Genomic DNA, 24,563 nt, shown 5'->3' with positions numbered 1-24,563 from the left:
ACTTTATGGATGGAGTACTGTCATTAGATTTCACTGTTGAATGTCTCTAGGGGTGCATGTACACACTGTAGAATTAATGTGGTTTGATACCACTTTAACTGTCATGGCATAATACTATGGAAACATGGGAACTATAGTTTTGCAAGCCTTCTTTGTCAGAGTTCTGGAGCTTCACCAAACAACAACTTCTAGGATTCCATAGCATTGAACCATGGTGTCAAGTCACGTTAATTCTACAGTGTAGATACACCCTGGGATTTTTTTTAATTCTCTACTAGAATTCCAAGATCTTTACTATAGGTATAAAAATACATACCAAACTAAATCTGATATCAAGAATTTCTTTGGATCATCAAAATTGAATGGAGGTTAAAGGCATTCCAAACAAAAATCATGTTAGAAATATAGTCTGAGAGGTGGATTATCTGATTGCTTCTGATATTAAACAACTGATAATTAACACTTGCTGTTCTACTCACAGAAAACCAGAGATCTGCCAGTAAAACCAGATCTACCCCACTGAATTGCAGCCTTCATTACTTAATTGGAAAGTATACATTATGATAATTATGGGGCTTGTGAGTTCAGGGCATCCTTGTTTATTTTCTGGAGCAATTTTGAATCTCCTGCATTATCATAAAAGGGACATAATAGAAGGGACAGGTAAGAGAAAGCTCTGCTTCTAATACTGACAGCTGTATTTTGGATTGCAGTATTACGTTGTAAGTCATTTTGGTTATTAAATTATAATGTTACACCTGTTTATAATCTGTCATGGAATTTTGCAGTGCTGAGTACATATCTGTGTGTGTGTGTTAGGTATATATGTGACAATGATTAATGCCAATATATTATGCTACTGGAAAACAGATTAATCACTGGTGTTTAGGATTTAGTAATTCCTCATCCAACCAAACCGTGTAATGGCAGTAAATCATCTCACTGTATGACTGCATGAGATGAAAGGGTTTGAGTGGGAAGGGGAATAACAGGATTAAGGAGGTGGAAATATTCGGTGTTAGTAGGAAAATGATACACAACAACAACCTCCTGAAATGGATACAGATTTAAAGGATGTTCAAGAATGCTTTGAAATGGGGCAGTATACTCCCCAGCTAGTTGCTCATTGTTATCAAATGTTGCCTTACAAAATTGATTATTTTGGTGCAAGTGTCAATTCACGTCTCAGATTATGATCCACAGAGATGGCCATCTTTCAGGAGTGTTTTTGTTGTGTATTCCTGTTTGGCCGGACATTGGACCAGATGGCCCTTGAAATTTCCTCCAACTCTTATTATTCTTTGTAATACGGGGCAGGGCTGTAGCCAATGGAGGGGGGGGGGTTAGAGGTTCATCCCCCCCTCTGAAATTTTTCAGGTTTAAAAAAAACCTGGTTTACTCATGAATTTTAACTGGTTAACCAAATCCCCATGAGTGTCCACTGAAGTTTATTGATGGAGCCTGATTTCTAAATTATTTTGCATTATGGAACTATTCTTCATGATTCGCTAAAAAATGTTTCAACCCCCCTCCTCCGGAATTTTTTTCTGGCTATGGCCCTGATTCAGAGAATGTGTCATTCAAGTCTTTGGATAATTGACATTTCATCACTAAACACTAGAACTGATGGAAGTGGTAATACAGTAACATCTGGAAGGTTGTAGTTTGTTCTGTTCCGTCAGGAGAGTGGGGCTTGAATTGAGATACAAGGCTTGTGGGTATGACGCCTGACTTTAAATGTCCTTTAACCTTTCCCCAATCTCAGAGTAAAAAAGTGCTTTTGGTTGGTAATTCCCATTATCCCCAGTCTGCATGGTGGATAAAAGTGATGGGAGTTGTTCAATGACATCTGGGGCCCCATCTGTGTCCATGGATTCTCCGTCCATGGATTCAATGGCCCTTTGAAGGCAACCATAAGTGGCCCTCAATGAAAATGTGCTTGACATTCCTGTTCTAAAATCTGGTTAGGCACTAAAGTCATTCCTAATAACTTCTGTTATATACTGTGATGGGCAAATATGACACTTTAGATATTATGAGACTACAGCTCCCAACAACCTTCAGCATTACTTACCGTGTCTACTACTGATGGGAGATTCAGTCCAAAATCTTCAGAAGGAACGACTAACTCCTATCCAATATACATTATCAAGGCAATTATGAAATTAATTTACCAAAGCTTTATTCAACATTTGTCTCTAAATTTCTCCCCATTAAATTTCCATAGACCTACATGCTACTGTAATACGCACAACTTTTTTTTGGGTGGGGGGCAGCCATACTGGGAATATGTGAATAGCATTATAGGTTGATCTTTTCATTTCAATTTTTTTTATTAATAATTTAAATTTGATTGATTTCTTTGTTCAGAATTCTTTATTTAAGTTCTAAAAGTTTTAACCACAGAAAAGCATAAGATGGGAAAAATCTTTCCTTCCATCCATCACGAAACACAATGAGAATAGGCTTTATCGGCCACTGGACTGTTTTAAATGCCATGAGTATAAATACATATTAGATTAGAATCAGATTTAGCTGATTCTAAGACTGTGAGCTACTGACAAGATGCCTCCGTAGAGGATGGAGGTCTTTCATTCTCATGTAAGGCCTTGACAGGACATCTGCGATCTTCTCCTGTAAAAGCCTTTCTACTTCCTGTGCCATCTCATATTCTCTCTGCAGCTCCTCCTTTTCAGAAGCATGTGCTCGATTGATGTAGTCCATCTGAGCTTTGAGATCTTCCCGATATTTCTTTGCTTGCTGTACACTCCTGTAGGTAACATAATAAAATGGGATATATATCAAACAACTAGAAAACATCTAGTATAGTGTGTTAAGGTATACAGAAAATGGGGTGAGTTTTACAAGGATCAACACCAAGGTTGAAACAGATATATGTGTTAAGAAAAAAAAACAACCCTCATTCTGGTGCCCATTATATTATATGCTCATAAGGCTAGTAAGTTTGGGGCACACCCAGTTATACTCCACCAGAGTTGGTGAATATACTTCCAAGTAGTCAATATCTTTTATTTGACTAAACCCACGTGCTACTAAACGTGCTTTGTAGTGCACCTGCCCCTCTGTATTCACCTTTTGCTTGTATACCCATTTGATTTCTATTGGTCATACTCCTTCTGGTTTGTACACATTTAACCTCATGTTATCCAACTCCTCCACTGTTGCTTTTAGCCACTTTTCTTTCTCCTCATGAGGCAAACTTTCAACCTCTTCAAAAGTTTGAGGTTCATGATTGACTAAACAAACCCTCGCATGTTGAATTTTGAACCTGTCAGGAGCCTTCCTTACTCTTGTAGTTCTCCTGATACCTGTGCTAGTACCAGAATCTTACCCAATTGTAAAGAGAAAAGAGATCCTGTAGCTTTAAGGCTGTGTAGAAAAGCATATTTCAGCAGGTGTTGTTTGCCACAAAACCAGGAAATAAGCAACACCTGCTGAAACTCACTGCTCCGGTGGGAAGGTAACGGTGCTCCGTGCAGTCATGCCGGCCACATGACCTTGGAGGTGTCCATGGACAACGCCAGCTCTTTGGCTTAGAAATGAAAATGAGCACCAAACCCCAGGGTCGGTCAAGACTACACTTAATGTCAGGGGGAAACCTTTACCTTTAGTAAAGGTAGAGGTGCCCTCCCTAGTCCTCAGTCTGGAAGCCCTAAGGATAATAGAGGGGAGTGCTTATCAGGAGGTTTGACAGTGTGGAAGTAACCTCTAATGGTGGCAGAGTAAAGAGAAGGGCCTCCACTGAAGTTCTGGAAACCCAGGAAACTCATAAAGTAAAATATAGCCCTGAAGATATCCTGGCTTCAAGCTATATGGGGCTATATGGCTTTTAACTGACATCGGCAAATGTATCTCGTAATAATCTTGTAGTCAATGAAACTCTCGTAACATGGAGTCATATATTATAACTAGGGTTGTCAGGTGAAGCAATAGGGTGCATGGACCTATCATGGTTGCCGCCTGCTGAAATTTCCTCTTTTGCAAAGCCGTTATAAGGGACAGGAGTGCTGCTCATTATTTCATTTGCAGTTCTACCTATAACCAACTCTAATCAACGAAGTTCAGCACCAGATTCTGATTTTTCTAGACACTTTTGAAAGGAAGCATACAATCGGCTTGGGAGAAATTACCTCACATATTGTTCATCTTCTTGACGTTTGTGTTCTTGAATGGCTTCATTTAATAACTCTCTGTCCCTAAAAAGTTCCTCTTGTTCGCGAGCATTTCTTTGCACTGGAAGGATTTAAAAAAAAAGCAATTGCCTAATACTGCAAACTAATTAAGCACATATCAAAAGGCTCATTACAGCTGTCTGTTTATTACACCACTGATTTTACTGCATTTCTTCCCCCCCCCCCTTTTAGTGGTTCTCAACCTGGGGTCCCCAGATGTTTTTGGCCTATAACTCCCAGAAATCCCAGCCAGTTGAAGGCCAAAAATATCCTGGGACCCCAGGTTGAGAACCATTGCTTTAAAGGGTCCAAAGCAGCATGTGAAACAACATAATTGCTATATGCACACCACTGGAAGAAATCAGATATCCCAACAGTGGAATAATTGATACTAAAAGTTTTTGGAATAGCGAGAATTGATACATTGGCTATGAGGAACAAAGAAAAAACTCAGAAAAATCAGACTGGGAATCACTCCTAAATTTTGTAAAAAGAAAGGAAGAGAGGAAAGCTTATATAGAAGGCTTTCTAATTTAATCTGTTAGAATTTCTGCATGGAATTTTTAAATAATAACTATTATGCTAGAAAGAAGAATGGAAAAATATTTTACTAGGAAGGAAGAACATAACTACATGATTTTCTTCAACCCAAAGGACGGGAAGTCACTACAGCAGGATGGGTGGGAGGAGGGAATGTCATAGTTAGGAAATATTGCTCAAAATGCATTTGTTTGTATATAGATGCATGTGTATAGATTTGTATTGTTTTTTTCCTGATAAATATGCAATTAAAAAGCAAAGGGGCATGTGAAAACATACCCTTGTTTTTAACCTCACAACACTCCTGTGAGATAGAACAGGATGCGAGGCCATCAAACAAGCTTTGTGTCTGAGGATTTTAATCCTGCAGATGGCCTTGTGTAGAGTTCCACTGTCACAACCCAACAATTCTGGATAGGCTGAAATGGAGAGCTATACATCACCCTTTGAATGTGTCGTATTAAAACATATGCCATGCTGATTGAGGGATAATCAGAGACACCAAGCCTTACATTTCTCCTCAATTTGAAGGCGCCTTGTATCCATGACCTCTCTTAGCAAACCATCCCTGGCGGTTTTCAGGGCCTTCGCCTTTTCAGCCCTCTTTGCCCACATCTTGGCAGAGTCCTCGGCTCGCAGTTTGTCCATTTCTTTCTCCCGCTGTTTCTCCTCCTCTCTCTGTTGAGCCAGGTATGCCCGATAGGTCTGCTGCTCTTTCAAGAGCTCTTTCTGTAAAATGTCAGACAAAAAAAGAAGAAAAAAGGAAAGGCACTTTAAGCACACAGCTTTCACAGTTATGAATAACTGACATATTTCTGTTGATAAATTCTGAAATTCACAGAGCTCTGGTCATGTTCTTATCCTTTGCCAATTGAAATTAGCAAAGCAGCATCTCATTCCTTTTGGGGCAACCTTTTGAGCCAATATAATTGTATTATCAGCTGAATCACAGTAATTATTCATTTTTCTGTGGAATATTCAAATTGTTTGAGTTGATCAAGGAAGGAGAGGAGTAGACTGATCCACCGGCTCCCTGCCTCTTACCATGATTGGACTGGATTGATTTCTGATCAGTTTGGGACAGATATTCTTATACTGATGGGATCAGAAAAAACTGGAACTAGCAGGAAGAAAAATATATTGGAGCTAAAGAGGGAAACACAACTACCTGAAAAACTCTTATGTGCAGAGGCTGGGAATAGGGGATGTCAAACAAAATAATCTAGTATCTTGAAACTAGAAATGGAATATGGTGGGTCTCTAGATGTCTAATATAAGAGAGCCAATGTGGTGGATTAGTTTGAATGCTGTATCACAAACTCCAGATCAACTAGTGAAACTGGTTAATGATAGTTTTAGGAGAGAAATAGTTCTTGATATGATGCACAACCACCTTTTTGAATTCAGTGCCATGACACGTTGACTAGTAGGTTAAATGGCTTTAAGATGAAGTTGAAGAAGTCAACAGAGAATATGCTTTCAACTGCCACTAGTCCTGGTAGGTATAGGAAACTTCTAAAAAGAGACACAGGATTATTTTGGAGACCAGAGCTTGGAGGGACAAAGTGCATGATGACTACACCTTTTTGTATGTTTCCCAGGTGAGTTAGTCTCTGGAATAATTAAATACTATCTGCGGGTTTTCTGGGGAACAATTAATGACTCTGATAAAATAATTAGGTGTGGTGTCTGTTGATAATTCTGTTTTCAAAAGACAAGTGCAAGGTACTATACTGTCAGGTTAAAATGAGCAGTGTAGCTCTTATTGCTATGAGTGAAAAGGCAAGAAAGGCTGCATGCAGGACCAATCTTACAATTAGGAAGATAACAACCTCAGGCAGCAGATGGATCCATGTCTGCTTATGTCATATCCTGACCTGTACCTCAAAACTTGTCTACTTTGCTGCATTTGGAAGTAAAGGAGGATGCTATATTGCTGAAGTAACAAGATATCATCATCATCATCATCATCATGTTTTCCCCATCTTTCTCCACATAGGGACTCAAGGTAGCTAACAATAACATGACACAACCCAATTAAATTTAAAAACAAAAATTAAAAAACAATATTTATGCCATGGATACAAAGTTAAAATACAATGAAAATACAATAGCAATTACATTTAAAAGCTAAACATCTCTCCAAAATCCCACCCATAACATCCCCAGCAGCCGGCCCTTCATCATCTCGCAAATGTCTAGTGGCAAAAAAACATTCTGATCCCTCTTAGGAGGGAGTTCCAAAGTCTGGGAGCAGCCACCAAAAAAAAGCAATTGCAACATCCTTCAACTTTTGTACCTGAAAGAAGAGGAATCACCTGGTTCCTTGTCTAAGGCAGCAAAATATCTTGAGCTGGCCCTGGCAAGCTTCAGAACAACTACTGAGAAACTTTTGTGATTGAAAGGGGTGGAAGGTGTGCTATGCAGATAGCAATAATAATAAACTTTATTTATACCCTGCCCCATCTCCCCGAAAGGACTCGGGGTGGCTTACAACATAAATAAATATGATGAATTATACAGTATATGCAAGTTAAAATAAACCAGATAATAACATGACAAATCAATATAGAGACAAAAGAAATAAAACAAAAAAAATTGACTGTCTTGGAAATCTTCCTTTACGAGACACTTTCCATACCCTAGGCGTTACTCATTGAGATGAGCTGTTAATTAGGCTTTTCTTTTTAGGCAAGCTGTGAACTTCCAAGCGTGTTGGCCTTGTTTTATTCTCCCTGTTGCTTAAGATAATGTTGCTGATTCAGATTTTGCTATCGGGTTGGATGTTAAATCTTTTTTTTTTCCTTGTGCTTAATTTTGAAAAACTGTTTTGATTTCAGAACTTATGCAAGTCAGTGAAAAAGCATGATTTTTAAAAACCTTCACATACAATATGACCCCCTTACCCACGGGACCCATACCAGTGGTTTCACCTATCTGCATCCAACAAAATATGTCCTCTCTAGAAATTTTCTAGGTCCTTCAGGTGATTCTATGTATGCTTTTGCCAGAAGTTATCATAAAGTCATGTTGGGCTGGGGGAGGGGGTAGCCAATTCAGAGAGAATACATGTAGGTCCTCCAAAGTGACTCTATGATGGCTTCATTTATTTGAATAAGACTGGCTACTAACTACAGTTTCCTGTTTCCACAGTAAGCCCCTGTGGATTGGGGAGGGAGTTTCATACTGCACATATATATAATTAATGATTTATTTTTTTTTGCTCCTGAGCCTTGAGTTTGTTGGACACTTACCTCATGGGAGCTTCTTAGTAAAGAAGGTTGGCAATGACAAAGAGGCTACTCAAATGCCAAATATGACCACTATTTCCCACAGACACATGTAGGGCAAAAACGTACCCAAACACTAAGAATGGGGAGTGGACTCTAATATGCACCTCTTTTCCAGGGACTTGCTGGCTGCCTGGCAGGAATTCTGAAAGCCACATATCCCGATTTCAATCTATTATATCTACTTTCAGCATATTGCCTATTTTTTCAGGGCATGTGAGAAGGTCAAGACCCTTTAGAGCTACCACAATGTCAACCATGCCACTGAAGAACTGGCTATAGTGCACATCCTTCTGAGCCAGAAATATTGTGATTGCTTATACAGGCAGTCCCCATGTCACAAACAAGATACATTCTGTAGGTTTGTTCTTAAGTTGAATTTGTTTATAAGTCAGAACAGGGAGATTTTTAAGTGCAACACCAGCTAGATAGATAGAAGCTTTGGATAGCATAAGGAAGAGTTAGCAATCCTGTGGAGTTTGTTTTCCTGTTTGTGCCCCTGTTCAGAAGATTTCACCTCACTTTCTGTCCCTGTTGATAATTGGATTTTGAAAAATCCGTCTTGTTGTGGAAACAAAGATTGGTGATATTTTCAGTGGAAATAACTTTCTCCCATAATAACTCTTTCAGGAGTGAACTTCCCTTCCTAGGGGAAGGGAAATTGTGGGGACGAGAGAGAGGGCCTTCTTGGTGGTGGTGCCCTGGCTCTGGGATGCCCCCCCCCCCTAGAAAGATCAGGCTAGCCCCTTCGCTTCAAGCCATCAGTTCCATCTTAAAAACATGGCTTTTTAATCAAGCCTTAGGTTTTTAAGGATTAGTCCGAGGTCTTACTGAGGGCATCACGTTGACACTGGGCTGTGTCAATTGAAACAACTTGTTTTATCTATGTAGCTATGACCTCATCTTATGAAGTTTAATGTTTTACATTGTAATTATGTTTGCGTTGTGGTTGTAATTCTATGGATTTATCATTTTAGATTTATATATTGTCTATATGCAGCACTTTGCTGTATTTTGTTAGCCACCCCGAGTCCCTTCGGGGAGATGGTGGCAGGGTAGAAATTAAGTATTACAGTATTATTATTATAGTTGGAGCTACTTGAATGTGTAACAGTAGGATAATTTGCTATTACCTTTTCTATTATTCAAAGCTACCACTATTAAACAATGACACACATCATTTAGGAGCTACTGCAGGTAGTCTACAATCACAATTAAAAGTTGCCCTTACTTTTCTTTGCCTTTGACTCTCAGTGTCCTCCAAGGATTCTTGAAGGATATGGTCCAAGATCTTCATTTCTAATGCCAGCTCCTCTTCCCTTTCTTCATCGAAACGCTTCCTTTTCTCCTTCATGGATTCCAGTAGCATGCTTCCACATTCTCTGAGTTTCCTCCGTCTTTCTATCTCAGCACGTTCATTCTCTAGTTTCATCAGCTGCATGTCCTCTTGCTAAAATGGCAAGAGGAATTATCAATTCATAGTGTTTGCCTTATACTTTCAAAGGAACAACAGGATGGATTTAATTTACTGAAATAGTAATGTAAAAAACAGGTTATTATTTCATACAGGGTGAAGATTTCCCAGATCAGAGTAATAAATAAGTCCACCTTTTGACATTTTGTGAGCAAGAAAGCAGTTTCGTTCAATCTAATATCATGAAAACCCTTCCTCCCATTTCTCTTTCTGGGCATGAGGCACCATCACAACTTTGAACAGGATATTGAGTTATAATTTCCCACATTCCATTCATCTTCCTGAGACATAGCTCCCTAGTCAAAGTTTGCGCATGCTTCTGCAATTTGAGCTGTTCCAGAAAAGAATTTCAATTGATTTCAGATTGGCTTTCTTATTGATTTATTTACTTATTTACTATATTTCTATCCCGCTCTTCTCACCCCAAAGTGGACTCAGAGTGGCTTACAGAAATGGCAAGTTTCTTAACCTCATTAGGGGGTGCAGAGGCTGGAGGGGCATGGGAGATGTATGGATTAATTCATTGCTCAAACCATGTGGGGACGAGCTTTAGGCAGGCACCTTGCTCTACATTTCTGCTTTCTTACATTTTGTGTCATATGGTTGAGTCTGTTTTCAGGCAAAGACTTGAACTGAGTGGTTGTGTAGCCACTTGCAATGAAACCCTGATGTAGCGAACCACAAATTATACTATTAGTGGTTACACAAAATATATTGGGCAAAAATGCTCTCCAGCGGGTTAAAAAATATGAAGTAATGTCTACTCAATGATATGCAAACCAGTCAACAACAGCTGTAAAACTGGCTGTTACCATCAGCTTAGCCTCTTCTTCCTTCAGTCGCCTCTCCTCCTGCCGCTGAGCCTCTGCTATCGCCTGCTGGGTGTTAAGCATGTTAAGCATGTCGTCATTGCGACGAGATCTTTTCTGGTCATCCTCCATTGCCCGCTTCTCCTTGGCCAGCCTGTCTGCTTCCCAGAGAGCTGCAAAAGCGGCCTCCTCCTGCGCTTTCTGCTTGTTCAGTTCTTCCTTCAGGGCCAGCTGGGCCAGGCGGTCTTCACACACCTCCAACATGTGCTTCTGGCTCCACTGTGTCCGCAGCTCCTCAGAAGTTTCTCTGAGCCACACATAATGAGAAAAATAAATGCATACATATCTGAATTTAATTCCAATATGTTTCATACATAAAAGGTATACATACACAAATTGTGTAGACATAACCTCTAACACAGCCATTCAATAGATTAATAATTGTGTAACAGAAAAAAAATGGCATGACATCTGGGTGCTGACATCATCATAGTCAGCCCACTGAATTATATGTCTCCTTTCCTCCACACAATAAAATGAGATAGGCAATCTCAGATCTGGAAAGCAAAAGTGAACCATAAGCAAAGAACACGAAAAACTCTTCTGATTAACTAAAAATAAGTCCCATTATGGGGACCAAATACTCCCAAAGCACCAGGTCCTATCTGACCTTGGAAATTAAGCAGGGTCTGCACAAGTTAATATGGAGACAAGTCTACAAAGGGACCACCGAGCGCAGCATTGCCCAAACACGAATCAAGGAACATGAAAGGCTCTGCAGACTAACTCAACCAGAGAAGTCAGCCATAGCAGAGCACTTGATGAACCAACCTGGACAGGGTATATTATTTGAGAACACAGAAATGCTGGACCACTCTAACAAGTATCATGCCAGACTATACAGAGAAGCCACTCAACAGAAAGGAAGAAACCATGAAAATGAACAAAATCTGGCTACCAGTATTACAAAGTCTAAAATCAGAACAGTAAATAAAGAACAACACTCTAAAAACAGAGGAATTCCAGACATGAATCAATCAGGGGCAGCTAACATCTCTGAACAAAGGATTCCCCCAGGCATTGAGAAGCCAGACCATGAAGCTGGCACAGCCATTAATGCTAATCAAGGTGATTAATTACAACATTCACACTGGCCTCCAACAGACAACAGTTCATTCTCCCACCGTAAACATTCCATAGGGATATATATAAACTCCACTTGCCAGGTTTCCAACAGACTTCAGAACCTCTGAGGATGCCTGCCATAGATGTGGACAAAACGTCAGCAGAGAATGCTTCTGGAACACGGCCATACAGCCCAGAAAATGCACAACAACCCAGTACTCTGTGTTTGTTTCTCTTCTGCTGTATTTCAATTAAAGCTTTGTCCCTATTTCAGGGCAGACTTAGGATTTGGGGGAGGAAAAGGGCAAGGTTTCTCCTTGATATATCATTTGAGCCCAATCCACATAGGGAGAAAGAACAAGATGATAGGAAGCTATTCTCCCTTCTTCTCGCTCTTCCTAATTGATCTTTTTTGCATGTACCATCCTTCTTGAGTTTGGACATCTTCACTAGTAGATTATGGGAGATGTTCAAAACTAACTTTGCAAGTTCTGAACTATGTTTCAACTAAATATTCTAGCAAATCAAAGAGAGAATCAGCTAACTCAGTTGGAACAAAACTGAAGAACAATTTTACAAATCTGTGCACTGCTGCTTTTTAGCCTTGGCAGTTACTGAAGCAAGGGAATGCTGTTAATGATCTGTTCTCAGTTTAGATTTAATTTGCAGGTGCCAGAGTTTAATTGACTCAGCAAATAAAATTGAGAGCTTCACTGGTAGTCAGTCAGATACATTTTTAATGAAGACCTAAGGAAGCAATATAAAATGATACAGATTTTAGCATAAATAATTGTTATACGTACAAAAAGAAATGGACACTGAAAACTGGGAATGCATTCAATTTTAGGTTTTACTTTGGATGTGACATAAAGTGAATGGCTGCAACGCAAGGGCAATTATTGGACAAATAGAAAAGATATGACTAACAGCACATACAATTTGGCCTGGAACATGAGACAACTTTCTGTATGCATTTGGTATTTCTAGTGCTGTTGGCCCTCCACATTTGTAGGCTTGATATTTGTGAATTTGATTGATTTTGTTTAAATGTTCTCTCTAGGTCCTCCACGGTGATTCTATGATCAACTTCCAGTGGAAATTGATCACAATAGAGGACCCAGAGATTCCTAGAGATGTTTTTAAGGTAGGGATCCTGTGCCCCTAATATCAGCAATGGGATTGGTTGACTCTACAGCAAGATTTGCTCTTTAAGAATTTTGGGGTTTGGATTCAGAAAGTCTTAAGTTTTTTCTCATATTTGCATAGGTTTTACCACATTATAGGCAGCGATTCTGCAGTTTGAAGGCATTAGAGATTGTGACATTCCAAGAAAGTAGCAAAATTCCATTAATGGAAAGGAGATTAAAAGTAGAACCTAATGCAAATTTACTCAGAATTAAGAACCACTGTGTTGAGCGGGAAATATGCAAAAGATTGCATAAAACTTTATCCAGCTCCACTTTAATATATATTATATAAACCTATGTCAACATGTAAACATATATTGGCCTGTAAGAAAATCTGTAAAATCCGGAGTTTTGCGGTATCCTTATTAGAATCAACCTAGATGTCCGTTCAAAATTTCCAGAACTCTTCTTCATACAATGTAAATGATATCATGCAGCTCTGATTAAAAAAGGTCTGGAGAAATTAAAAGCTTACTATCTGGTGACATCTTAGTTGGTTTTGATAAGGGCATGGTCCGTGAAACAAGAGCTATTATATCCCTGTGTTTTATACATATAATAGTAATCTAAAAAGAGAAGTAGGAGTTAAGCAAAAATTTAGCTAAAGCAGCAAATTTTATATACAAAACAACTCTGCAATTGCATCTTCATTCTGTCAAAATAAATTCTCCAAAACAACTTTTACAGCCACTAATAAACATCTGCTCCCCCAGATGGTTGTTGGACTTCGTCACTTTGCTTTCCAAAGCGCATTTGTGACACAGCAAGCAACAATTTTAATGTTACTTCCAAAGGTTAATGCCAAATATGTGCCCCTCACCAACATTTATCCATTTTTACAAACCACAGCAGAATCATTAAGATTCCCATCTCCTCTGCAAGAAGTGACAAATGTTATACTAAAAAGAGAGAATTATATGCTGTTATTCCGGTCTTGGGGAAATTCTAACTTTCATTAATACAGACATAAAAACAAGAAATGCTACCAATGGGTAGAATGCACAAAAAACAACAAGTTCATGTGATGTATTTAAGAGAACAGCAATGACATTCATCCAGTTACCCTTCCAAAGCAATGTATTTTGTTCAGCGTACCAGAAATTAGAAGTTCCAGCTCTGGATACAATGAATCTGTTTAGGTCCAAAAAACAAAAATAAGCACTGTGCAGAACAACTGGGATGGGGAATCTTTTTTCTTCCATATGCCTGGGACAGGCCCTGATTCTTAAACCCCTCATCATTTCCTATGCCAGGCAAAGTTGACATTTCAGTCATCTGAAGGACCAAAGATCACCTTCCTCAATAGCACCTTCTTAATCCTTTTCTACTCACAGCCTCTCTTTACCCAAGAAATTTTTTATTAAAGATCAAAGCAAATTTGCATACAAATGAAATGGATGTGCTTGTTTATTTGGGCATAAAGAATTAAATCTTGGCTGAATATTTCATACTGGAGAACATAGATCATATTTAACATTTTTCATGCCATGCTGACATACATGGTTTGCAGCCTGAAATTGCAAAAGATACTTTATTGTCTCTCCTTTTTTCTTCTGAATTGGGAGATGAACATGGGATGTTTTGGAGGTCTATCGCCAACTCAAATGCTCTCAAGTTGCAGTTACCCATGTGAGTTGCCTGAAAGAAGCATTATTTTGCTTTCCCAAGGCCTCTGGCATCTGTCACTTGGAGCCTGAACTGGGAGAGTCAGCATCAATAACCTGAATGCAGAAACCCTCCTCTGTTAAGTATTAGCTTTTGGTTGTTCTGGCAGCTATTTATAGTCTGAAGTGATTTCCTTTGAAATCTGACATGTCCTAGAACAGGGGTCCCCAAACTAAGGCCCGGGGGCCAGATCGAAGCTATTTATCCGGCCCCCACGGCACAAGGGCAGAAGGAGATTGGGCTAAATGACCAAAGTGGTCTCTTCTTCTCTTACAACCATTATTATTATTATTATTATTATTATTATTATTATTATTATTATTATTATTAAACATTGAGGCTGGGTGGCCATCTGTCAGGGATGCTTTGCTTGTGCTTTTGGTGCACAAAGGCAGAAGGAGTTGGATTAAATGGCCCAAGGGGTCTCTTCCAACCCTCTTTTTTATTATTATTATTATTATTATTATTATTATTATTATTATTATTATTATTATTAACATTGAGGCTAGGTGGCCATCTGTCAGGGGTGCTTTGCTTGTGCTTTTGGTGCACCAGGGCAGAAGGGGATTGGACTAAATGGCCCAAGGGATCTCTTCCAACCCTCTTTATTATTATTATTTATTATTATTATTAACATTGAGGCTGGGTGGCCATCTGTCAGGGGTGCTTTGCTTGTGCTTTTGGCGCACAAAGGCAGAAGAGGATTGGACTCAATGGCCCAAAGGGTCTCTTCCAACCCTCTTTATTATTGTTGTTGTTGTTGTTGTTGATAATTATTATTGCTCGGTGGCCAACTATAGTCCGGCCCTCCAACGGTCCAAAGGATCATGAACCGGCCTCCTGTTTTAAAAGTTTGGGGACCCCTGTCCTAGAACATGCTTCTCTGACTTGCAGCCCATGGCTCGCATGGGCTGCAGGATGCTTATGAATACAGCTCAACACAAAACTAAACTTATTTAAAACATTATCATTTTTGGTGACTTTTTCTTTTTGCGGGGTAAATTGCTTGTGCAGTTCTCAAGCACAAACTTTGTAGATGACAACAGACTGGAATGGAAAGATTAGTGTATGTTACATCCACAAATATTGGAGTATTACCAGTAATTTGCATTATAATTGCAAAAAGTTCAGCCAGAAAACCTACTTGATGATTTTAAAAGACCCTCCTAAAAGGACAGGACATAATCTCCAGCATACCCCAATCCCCTTTGGCTGAAAAGCATGCTCCTTGCTTGTGAAATATTGCTCAAAGGGTCCAGCTGTAAACAGCAAAATTCCCAATGCTCAGAAAGATGACTGAGAGACCCAGTGTTGGAGAAAAGGCAGAAAATAAATGGGGAAAGTTATCACGCGGCCCATGGGTTTCAGGTGATGTCCAGAACCTACTTTTTGGCTGCAGAAGCTTCACAATCTTTGATTTTACAAAAGGCATGATTTAGGGGTATGTAAACATGTGAAGATACCCCAAGAAATTATATTGCCCCCAAATATCTCAGTTTCTCTCTTAAAATGGTGATGGTAACAGGTTTTTTGGAGCTTGCAGAACCAAGGCCGGGCTGTGGCGCAGCTGTTGAGCAGCTGCCTTAAATCACTCTGACCATGAGGTCATGAGTTCGAGGCCAGCACGTGGCGGGGTGAGCACCCGTCAATTAAAAATAAAAAATAGCCCCTGCTCGTTGCTGACCTAGCAACCCGAAAGATAGTTGCATCTATCAAGTAGGAGATAAGGTACCACTAAAGTGGGGAGGCAAGATTAACTAATTTACGACCTGGAATGAGGAAGTGCCATCAGTGTGGATGATGAAGCAGCTGCTCCCCCCTGTGGCCAGAATCGAACATCCCCTCAGAAGAACGTTAACTTGCCTCTGCGTGTGTCTCTCAGTCTCTGTTTGATGTGTTTATGGGCATTGAATGTTTGCCCTATGTGTGTTTATAATGTGATCCGCCCTGAGTCCCCTTCGGGGTGAGAAGGGCGGAATATAAATACTGTAAATAAATAAGGCAGCTGAGGTTTTTGGGAGTTGAAATGCAAAACACCCAGAAGACTAGACTTTGAGAATTGCTGGCTAGAGGATGGCATGAATCAAGCAGGCCTCACTTTTTTTTAGTATTACAGTTTTGATTCTAAAATGAAGGAGTTTAAACCATGATTCCTTTGAAATGAGTCGAAAAATTAGATCTGAATCCAAAATCAAAATTTTAACTAAATCACTTTTTATTTGTATCTTACATTTTAGTACAGTTATTTAGAATGTTCATATCCTGCATACCTACCAATGTTTTAGTGAGCTCATACTATCTATGAAACACATCAGAATAAAGAAGGGCTATTAGAGTAGAGCGTAAAGGTTCGTCACTCCCTGATTTCAACTGTAATATCTGCCTCTCTGTTTCTAAATTAGGAAAGTTAGGTGCCAGAGAAGACAGGACACCTGAACTAGTTTTAAAGAAGAGGACATTTCTGCTGAAATAGCTACCTCTGTGCAGTTATAAACAAGTGCAGGAGCCTTGTCTGTTTATCCTGAAACTCTAGGACAAGGGTTTCCAGCATTTTGGCATCCATGGGCGACTTCAGAAGAAGAATTGTTTTGTGCTATATACAAAATATAATAAATTATATTTTGAAATATAATGAAAATATATAAAATATAATCAAAGCTGATGAGCAAAAAAGAAAAGAAAAAAGGTCTATAGATAGTTTTTGGTGATATTTGCCATAACAGATAAGCAAAACAAAATAAATCAAAAAAACTCCTAGCATAATAATCCTAATTTTAGGAGGTTGCTGGAAATATATTGGATTTCTCCTCTAAGTGCCACATGCAACCCACAGACATACAACTTTTGTACTAGCAGTTATGCAATCACAGTTAGTGAGAAAGAGCTATGTACACATACACTTGTGGTTCTCCTCTTCGTCCTCTATGAACTGGTGTGAAGAATCCCTCCATGATTCCCACCTGGCCACCACAGCACCAAAAACCCAAGTGCTGAGGAAACCACCTCCCTCCACACACAGCTCCTAGCAGGGCCATCTATGCTTATGACCAACATACCTGAACTGCTGCTCCCTTTTTTCTGCTACAAGTTTCTGCCTGGCTTCCTCCCTCTTCTCTCTTAGCTGTTTTGCTCTTGCTCTCATATCCTTTTGTCGGTCCTCCATGGTTTCTTCTAGTGCTTCCATTTCAATGAAATAACCTCTTTCCTCTGCTTCCAAGAGATTCAGTAGCCTGGATAGAGTGTTAATTAAGAACTCAGTGACATTTGACACGTTTCAGACTTTTTAGAGAATTCTCCAAAATGCTGTGTGGGTGAACAGAAAAAAGAATGCTGTACAAATCAAGAGATAGAAATGTCTTCTTTGGGAAAACAGCCTGACAATGCAAAATACACCTGTAATGTTCACTGGCCAGTGACTGAACATCTAAGAGCTGTCTAAAAGTGGCATGGTTTTGCTTTCTCAGAGCCTCTGGCATCTGTCACTAGGAGCCAGAACTGCAGGAGTCAGCAGCAACAACCTGGATGCAGAAACTTTGTCTTGTGAAGAATTAACTTTTGGCTGTTTTGGCAGCCATTTCTAGTCTGAAGTTATTTCCTTTGAAATCTGACATGTCCTAGAGTTTCAGGATAAACAGACACGGCTCCTGCACTTTTTATAACTGCACAGAAGTAGCAGTTTCAGCAGAAATTCCATCTTCTCTGCAACTAGTACAAGTTTATTAACCTTGTCTTCTTTGGCACCTGATTATCCTAATTTAGAAACAGAATGGATGAAGTAACATCTGAAATCAGGGAGTGATGGACAAGTATGTTCTACCCTAATAGCTCTTGTCTATTCTGATGTATTTTATATATATCATGAGACCACTGAAGAACATTGGTTGGTAGACAAGATATGAACATTTCAAATAACTACTAAAATTTAAGATAAAAATATTTTTAAATGACAAAAATTTTAATTCTGGATTCATATTTCATTTTTGCATTCATTTCAAGGGACTCATGATTTAAATTTCTTTACTTTAAACACCAAAGCAAAGCTGTGATGCTAAAATTTGAGGCTTGCTTAATTAATGAGTCCCAAAACTCTAGTCTTCCAGGTTTTTCACTTGGAAGTCCAAAACACCTGAAAGATCAAAGGTTGGGAATAATTCCTCTGGGCCACAAATGGCCAAACTCTGGAAGGGAAGTCTACTTGTCATGTACCCAACAACACGGAGAGTTCAAATTAATCTTCAAAATGTACTTTTATTTGAATCTTTCAGCACAACCCTTTATTTATTCAACTCCACTTCAAAGACTTTTCTAGGGAATTTGGGGTAGAATGCATGATCTATATCCATTTTGTACACAAAATCTTTGAAGGAGATGAAGTTGAAAGAGACTGGCAATGCTTGTGTTCTTGCCAGGCAGAAAAGCAGAAACCGTGAGACTTATTCTGTTGGATTGTTCTTTTTATTGTGATCTTCAATGCTGCTTTATTAATACAACTTTATAAAGTATACCAGGGATTGATCAATTACATTGACTACATTTTTGCTGACCAGTTTCCTGAGATTATAGCCAAGTTTTTGTGTGGCAGAAATTACCTGTCAGCATAAGATGCTGTCTTAGCATAAACAGTATTGCTATCACATGTTGCTTCTTAATTACTATAAATACAAATATTTTATATTTAACATTGCTTTTAATTCTATATTTAATACTGTACTTCTCTTTTCTTCCTAATGGTCATTAATGGTGTGCATTTATATATATAAATAATGTTGTATATATGTAACTTTATACGCAGTTAGAAAAGCGATCACATGTAACTAAGGAGTCAAAATGGCAGGAACATTGCAGAATAGGGGTGGACATCTGAAAAGATCTGTCTGTTGTATATTTAATAGTAAAACGTCCAGACTGATGGCCGCTCAGCTGGCCATCTGAATGCTATATTTGCTACTCTTCTCTACTAGTGCACTTATTTCCACCCACTAATATAATGCATTTCCCAAGAGTTGTCCTTAATGCGAATTTGATCCCCCGACCAAATAAATAAATAAATCTTTACTTCTGCTCTACATTGAATGGCAGCAATTCTCCAGGGCCTCAGAAACAGATGCACCCCTTATGCTCTGAATTTCTGGTGCTGAGGTCTTCTGCATGCAAAACATCTACCATCAAACAAGGATGCCACACCATTTTAGAGCAATAAGTATCTCAAGGCAACAACTTGCCTGTTTTAAAAATGCATCTACTCTGATGATGTTACCAGAATATAATAGTACACTTAACCTTATTGTTGTAACCCTCCAGTTGTTGATGAATTACCATTCCCATCAATCCACACAACGTCAAGAAGTCAGGGGTGATGGACACTGAAGTTCAGTGACACGGAGGGTCGGCCTTGTGCTTAAGGTGATATAAAATTATTCTGCCCATAGGCAAGAAACTGACGGGGAACCATCATTCAGCTTTGCTTACCTCTTTCTCCTCTCCTCTTCTCCTGTCAGGTAGCACTGCATTTCCATATCAACCTTCTGCTGGACAAGACGGTGGAGGCGTTTGCGTTCATCCAATTCCTCCATTTCATTCATCTGTTGGCCAATCTGATGGGCCTTGACGTGCATTTCAGCTTCATGACGTATCCTTTCTTGTTCCCTCCAGATAATAAGTTGTTTTCCAGCGACATTTGGCTTGGGAAATTTGGCCCGCTGTAACAAAAGGATGCATGACTTTATTCACAGTAAACAGATTTCGATTTTGTACCAGGCATAATTTTCTAGAAAAGGAGTGCTTGTGCAGAATAGTAAAGGAAGGGGAGGGAGAATGTGACTAGTTAGTTAGCAACTTAGTTTTAGCAATATGTATCACAGAAATCTGCTATTTTTTGTGTTATTTGTGCACTTTTGTTATGTCTTCTTTATTCTTGAGTAAAATCTGAATTCAAACTCAATTATTTTAAGTTCAGTAATAATAATAATTTTATTTCTTACCCATGTCTCTTCATGGCCTGAGGCGGATTACAAAATAATTATAAGCTTGACAAGACACCATAATGTACTGTATATCATTTTAAAATGCTATTTATGTTTTATTGATTTGTTTTATTGATTTCATTTGTTTTTATACCTTTGTTCTTGACTACTGATGATATTTTGTATTTTTTATTGTATTTTAACATGCTGGAAGCCGCTTTGGGTCCCTTCATGGGAGAAAAATAGGATATAAATAAAGAATTCTTATTCTTATTCTTATTAAAACACATAAACATTGTAAAAATACTACAAATACACATATTAAAATGTATTTCTATAAAAGATAAATATTAAAACATATTTCTATAAAATACATATTAAAATATAGAAAAAATTGAGATTAAACAAAGGACATGAGTTTTAAATTCATGCTTAGTATTTGTGATATATATCACAGAAATCTACTATTTTTTGTATTGTTGTGTCTTCATTATTCCTGAATAAAGTTATTTTAGTATTTTACTATTTACTCAATTATTCTGAGTTCAAACTCCTCAATTATTTTAAGTTCGATAATAATAATAATAGTAATAATAATAATAATTTTATTCCTTACCCACTTCTTGTGCCTTGGGGCAGGTTACAGAATAATTAAAACACATAAACATTGTAAAAATACCACAAATACACATATTACAATGTATTTCTACAAAAGATAAATAAACAAAGGACAAGAGTTTAAAATTCGTGGCTAGTTAGCTGCTTGGTTTTAGCAATATATATCACAGAAATCTGCTATTTTCTGTATTATTTGTGCTTTTTCTTGTGTCTTCTTTATTCCTGAATAAAATTATTTTAGTATTTTAGTTTACTCGATTATTCTGATTTCAAATTCCTCAATTATTTTAAATTGGGGAATGAAGGGTTTGTAAACAAGTTCCTGGACCAACTCAACAGCATCCACCCAAACATCCAATTCACCATGAAAAAAGAAAATTAAGGAAAACTGCCATTTCTAGGTGTACTAATCATCCGCAAATCGAATCAACAATTGGGCCACACAGTTTACAGAAAACCTACACACAGAGATAGATACCTACATAAAAACTTCAACCATCACCCATGTCAAAAAAGAAGCACAATTAAAGCCCTGGCAGATGGTACAAAAAGAATCTATGAACCCCACCTCTTCCAAGGGAACTGAACCACCTAAACTGGGATCTACAGGCCAATGGATACTCCACCACAAACATCAGAAGATCTGCAAGGCCAAGAACAAGCCATGAGAGTCAAGACAAAGATCCACCCAGAGGAAAAGTGTTCTTACCATACATCAAGGGAACCATTGACCGCATAGGGAAGTTGACCCAAACACAACCTACAAACTATCTACAGACCCAATAAGGAAATTCAACAAATGTTACGTTCATCAAAGGATAAAAAACACCTCTGCAGGAGTCTACCATATACCGTGTAGCTGTGGACAAGTCTATATAAGGACCACCAAATGCAGCAACATTGCCCAGACACAAATCAAGGAACATGAAAGGCATTACAGACTAATGCAACCAGAAAAGTCAGCCATCGCAGAGCATGTGATGAACCAACCGGGATACAGCATATTATCTGAGAACACAGAAATACTGGACCACTTTAACAACAACCATGTCAGACTACACAGAGAAGCCATTGAAATCCACAAGCATGTGGACAATTTCAACAGAAAGGAGGAAACCATGAAAATGATCTAAAAATGTGGATGTTCCACTGTGCTTTTGATTATACAATTCCCTAGACAACTTGACCCCAACTAGGACATAAAATCTCGTCCCTGCATTTTATTACTATTCTCTACTCAAAAATACTATGCTCCATTGCACATTGCCCACCACCTCAAACTCTGCTGTTGATTATGCACTTTATCTAATAGTCGTATCCTCAAAACTGATTTGCACTAGTCAATCCACCTACGCCCATGAACTGACAGCTATTTCAGGTTACTGGTTGGTTTGATGGTTGCTTTATATTTTGTTATAATGCTCCTGTTTTATTTTGTTTTATGTTATTGTCTATATGTGTTTGCTATGTACTACATATGCACTTAGTAAAGGTAAAGGTTTCCCCCTGACATCAAGTCTAGTCGTGTCCGACTCTGGGCGCTGGTGCTCATCTCCATTTCTAAGTCAAAGAGCCGGTGTTGTCCGTAGACCCCTCCTAGGTCATGTGGCCAGCATGACTGCATGGAGCGCTGTTATCGTCCCGCAGAAGCGGTACCTATTGATCTACTCACACTTGCATGCTTTCGAACTGCTAGGTTGGCAGAAGCTGGGACTAATAGTGGGAGTGCAGCCTGCTCCCTGAATTTGAACTGCCGACATTTTGGTCAGGAAGTTCAGCAGCTCAGCGGTTTAATCCGCTGCGCCACTGGGGGCTCCATCTATGTATTTAGTATGTTATATTTTAACAATGTTGTTCAGGCTCGTCCTCATGTAAGCTGCCCCAAGTTCCTTTGGGGAGATGGAGGTGGGGTACAAAAAAAAGTTATTATTATTATTATTATTATTATTATTATTATTATTCCGTGTCAGGAGCAACCGGAGTTGCTTCTGGAGTGAGAGAATTGGCCGTCTGCAAGGACGTTGCCCAGGGGATGTTTTTTTTTAATGTTTTACCATCTTTGTGGGAGGCTTCTCTCATGTCCCCGCATGGAGCTGGAGCTGATAGAGGGAGCTCATCCGCGCTCTCCCCGGGTGGGATTCGAACCTGGCAGCCTTCAGGACAGCAACCCAACCTTCAAGTCACAAGGCTTTTATCCCCTAGGCCATCGGAGGTGCCTATTATTATTATTATTATTATTATTATTAAATGAACAAAATCTGCCTACCAGTACAGTAGAGTCTCACTTATCCAAGCTAAACGGGCCGGCAGAAGCTTGGATAAGTGAATATCTTGGATAATAAGGAGGGATTAAGGAAAAGCCTATTAAACATCAAATTAGGTTATGATTTTACAAATCAAGCACCAAAACATCATGTTATACAACAAATTTGACAGAAAAAGTAGTTCAATACGCAGTAATGTTATGTTGTAATTACTGTATTTACGAATTTAGCACCAAAATATCACAATATATTGAAAACATTGACTACAAAAATGGCTTGGATTATCCAGAAGCTTGGATAAGCGGGGCTTGGATAAGTGAGACTCTACTGTATTTTTAAAAACTTTAAAAACAGGACAGTAAATAAAGAACAACACTCAGAAAACTGGAGAATTCCAGGCATGAAACAATCAGGGCCAGTTAACACCTCCAAACAAAGGATTCCCCAAGCCGGAAGCAGCCAGGCTTTGAATTTGCAAGGCAATTCAATGCTAATCAAGGTGGCCAATGGCAACATTCACACTTGCCTCCAACAGACAGGCTATTTCTCCCAACCTGGACTTTCCAAAGATATATAAACCCCACTTGCCTTGTTTCCAACAGATCTCACAACCTCTGAGGATGCCTGCCATAGATGTGGGCGAAACGTCAGGAGAGAGTGCTTCTGGAACATGGCCATACAGACCGGAAAACTCACAGAAACCCAGTGATTCCGGCCATGAAAGCCTTCGACAAGTTAAATATAAGTAAAATAATTGTTATATTATTATTATGCCTTCCGTATTTGGACCCTAGAAACTCACAATCCCGAAGCAAAACGGCTTGTGTCCCTTCACTTCCCGAACCACACGGCTCCATGGGTTCGCCGCCATCTTGGATGCGTTCGCCGGACGCGGAACCGTTGCCATAGCAACGACGCAACAAGGAGGAGGAAGGTCACGTCAGTCAACGCGGAACAGAAGACCTGCCCATTGCGGCGCATGCGCCTTGAGTTGAAGCCGGTAAGAGTCCTGCCATTCATTTTGCAGCCAGTTTAATAACTTCATTGAAGTTCCAAAACAGTTGCATTTAGGACAACAAAACAAACAAGTGCATGTATACACATTTAAAACTTTATTATTTTGGTATATGAGAAAAAATATTTTAGCTGCTTATAATTCCATTATTATTATTTTTACATTTTCACATCATATTTTTCCATTTTTACCTTTTGTGAACTACTTATAATATGTATCCTTTGTGATTTTCGATCTGTTCCATATTTTAAATATATGTATAAAATAATATAGATATATAATATTTTAAACACTATATTAAATCATATTAAATATTATGTTATAATATATATATAATATATTAAATATATTAAATCTTGATAAATCTATTAAATATTACATTATAATACTATAATATTGTAAATATATTCAAATCTATTA

At 38.7% G+C, this 24,563-nt stretch overlaps 1 protein-coding gene across 3 annotated transcripts; it reads right to left on the bottom strand.

Annotated features, from left to right (window-relative positions):
- Nucleotides 1-2,357: 2,357 nt before the first annotated feature.
- On the bottom strand, nucleotides 2,358-24,073 carry cfap53 (cilia and flagella associated protein 53). 3 transcript variants are annotated; one of them, XM_003227283.4, is made up of 8 exons: nucleotides 23,931-24,073; nucleotides 19,753-19,982; nucleotides 17,340-17,513; nucleotides 10,310-10,613; nucleotides 9,255-9,473; nucleotides 5,246-5,462; nucleotides 4,152-4,254; nucleotides 2,358-2,770 (listed from the first exon to the last, which is right to left on the bottom strand). In XM_003227283.4, exons 1-8 carry the CDS (start codon nucleotides 24,033-24,035, stop codon nucleotides 2,542-2,544), a joined length of 1,581 nt encoding a protein of 526 aa, XP_003227331.3. In that variant the 5' UTR covers nucleotides 24,036-24,073; the 3' UTR covers nucleotides 2,358-2,541. The 3 variants fall into 3 exon arrangements, with proteins under 3 accessions (XP_003227331.3, XP_062828628.1, XP_016852833.2); XM_062972558.1 differs by lacking the exon at nucleotides 23,931-24,073 and adding an exon at nucleotides 23,717-23,918; XM_016997344.2 differs by lacking the exon at nucleotides 17,340-17,513.
- Between the last annotated feature and the right edge of the window lie 490 nt (nucleotides 24,074-24,563).

Source organism: Anolis carolinensis, chromosome 2 (genome assembly GCF_035594765.1).
Source record: "Anolis carolinensis isolate JA03-04 chromosome 2, rAnoCar3.1.pri, whole genome shotgun sequence".
In the NCBI taxonomy this organism is placed as follows: Eukaryota; Metazoa; Chordata; class Lepidosauria; order Squamata; family Dactyloidae; genus Anolis; species Anolis carolinensis.
This window is presented reverse-complemented; position numbering and strand designations above follow the sequence as displayed.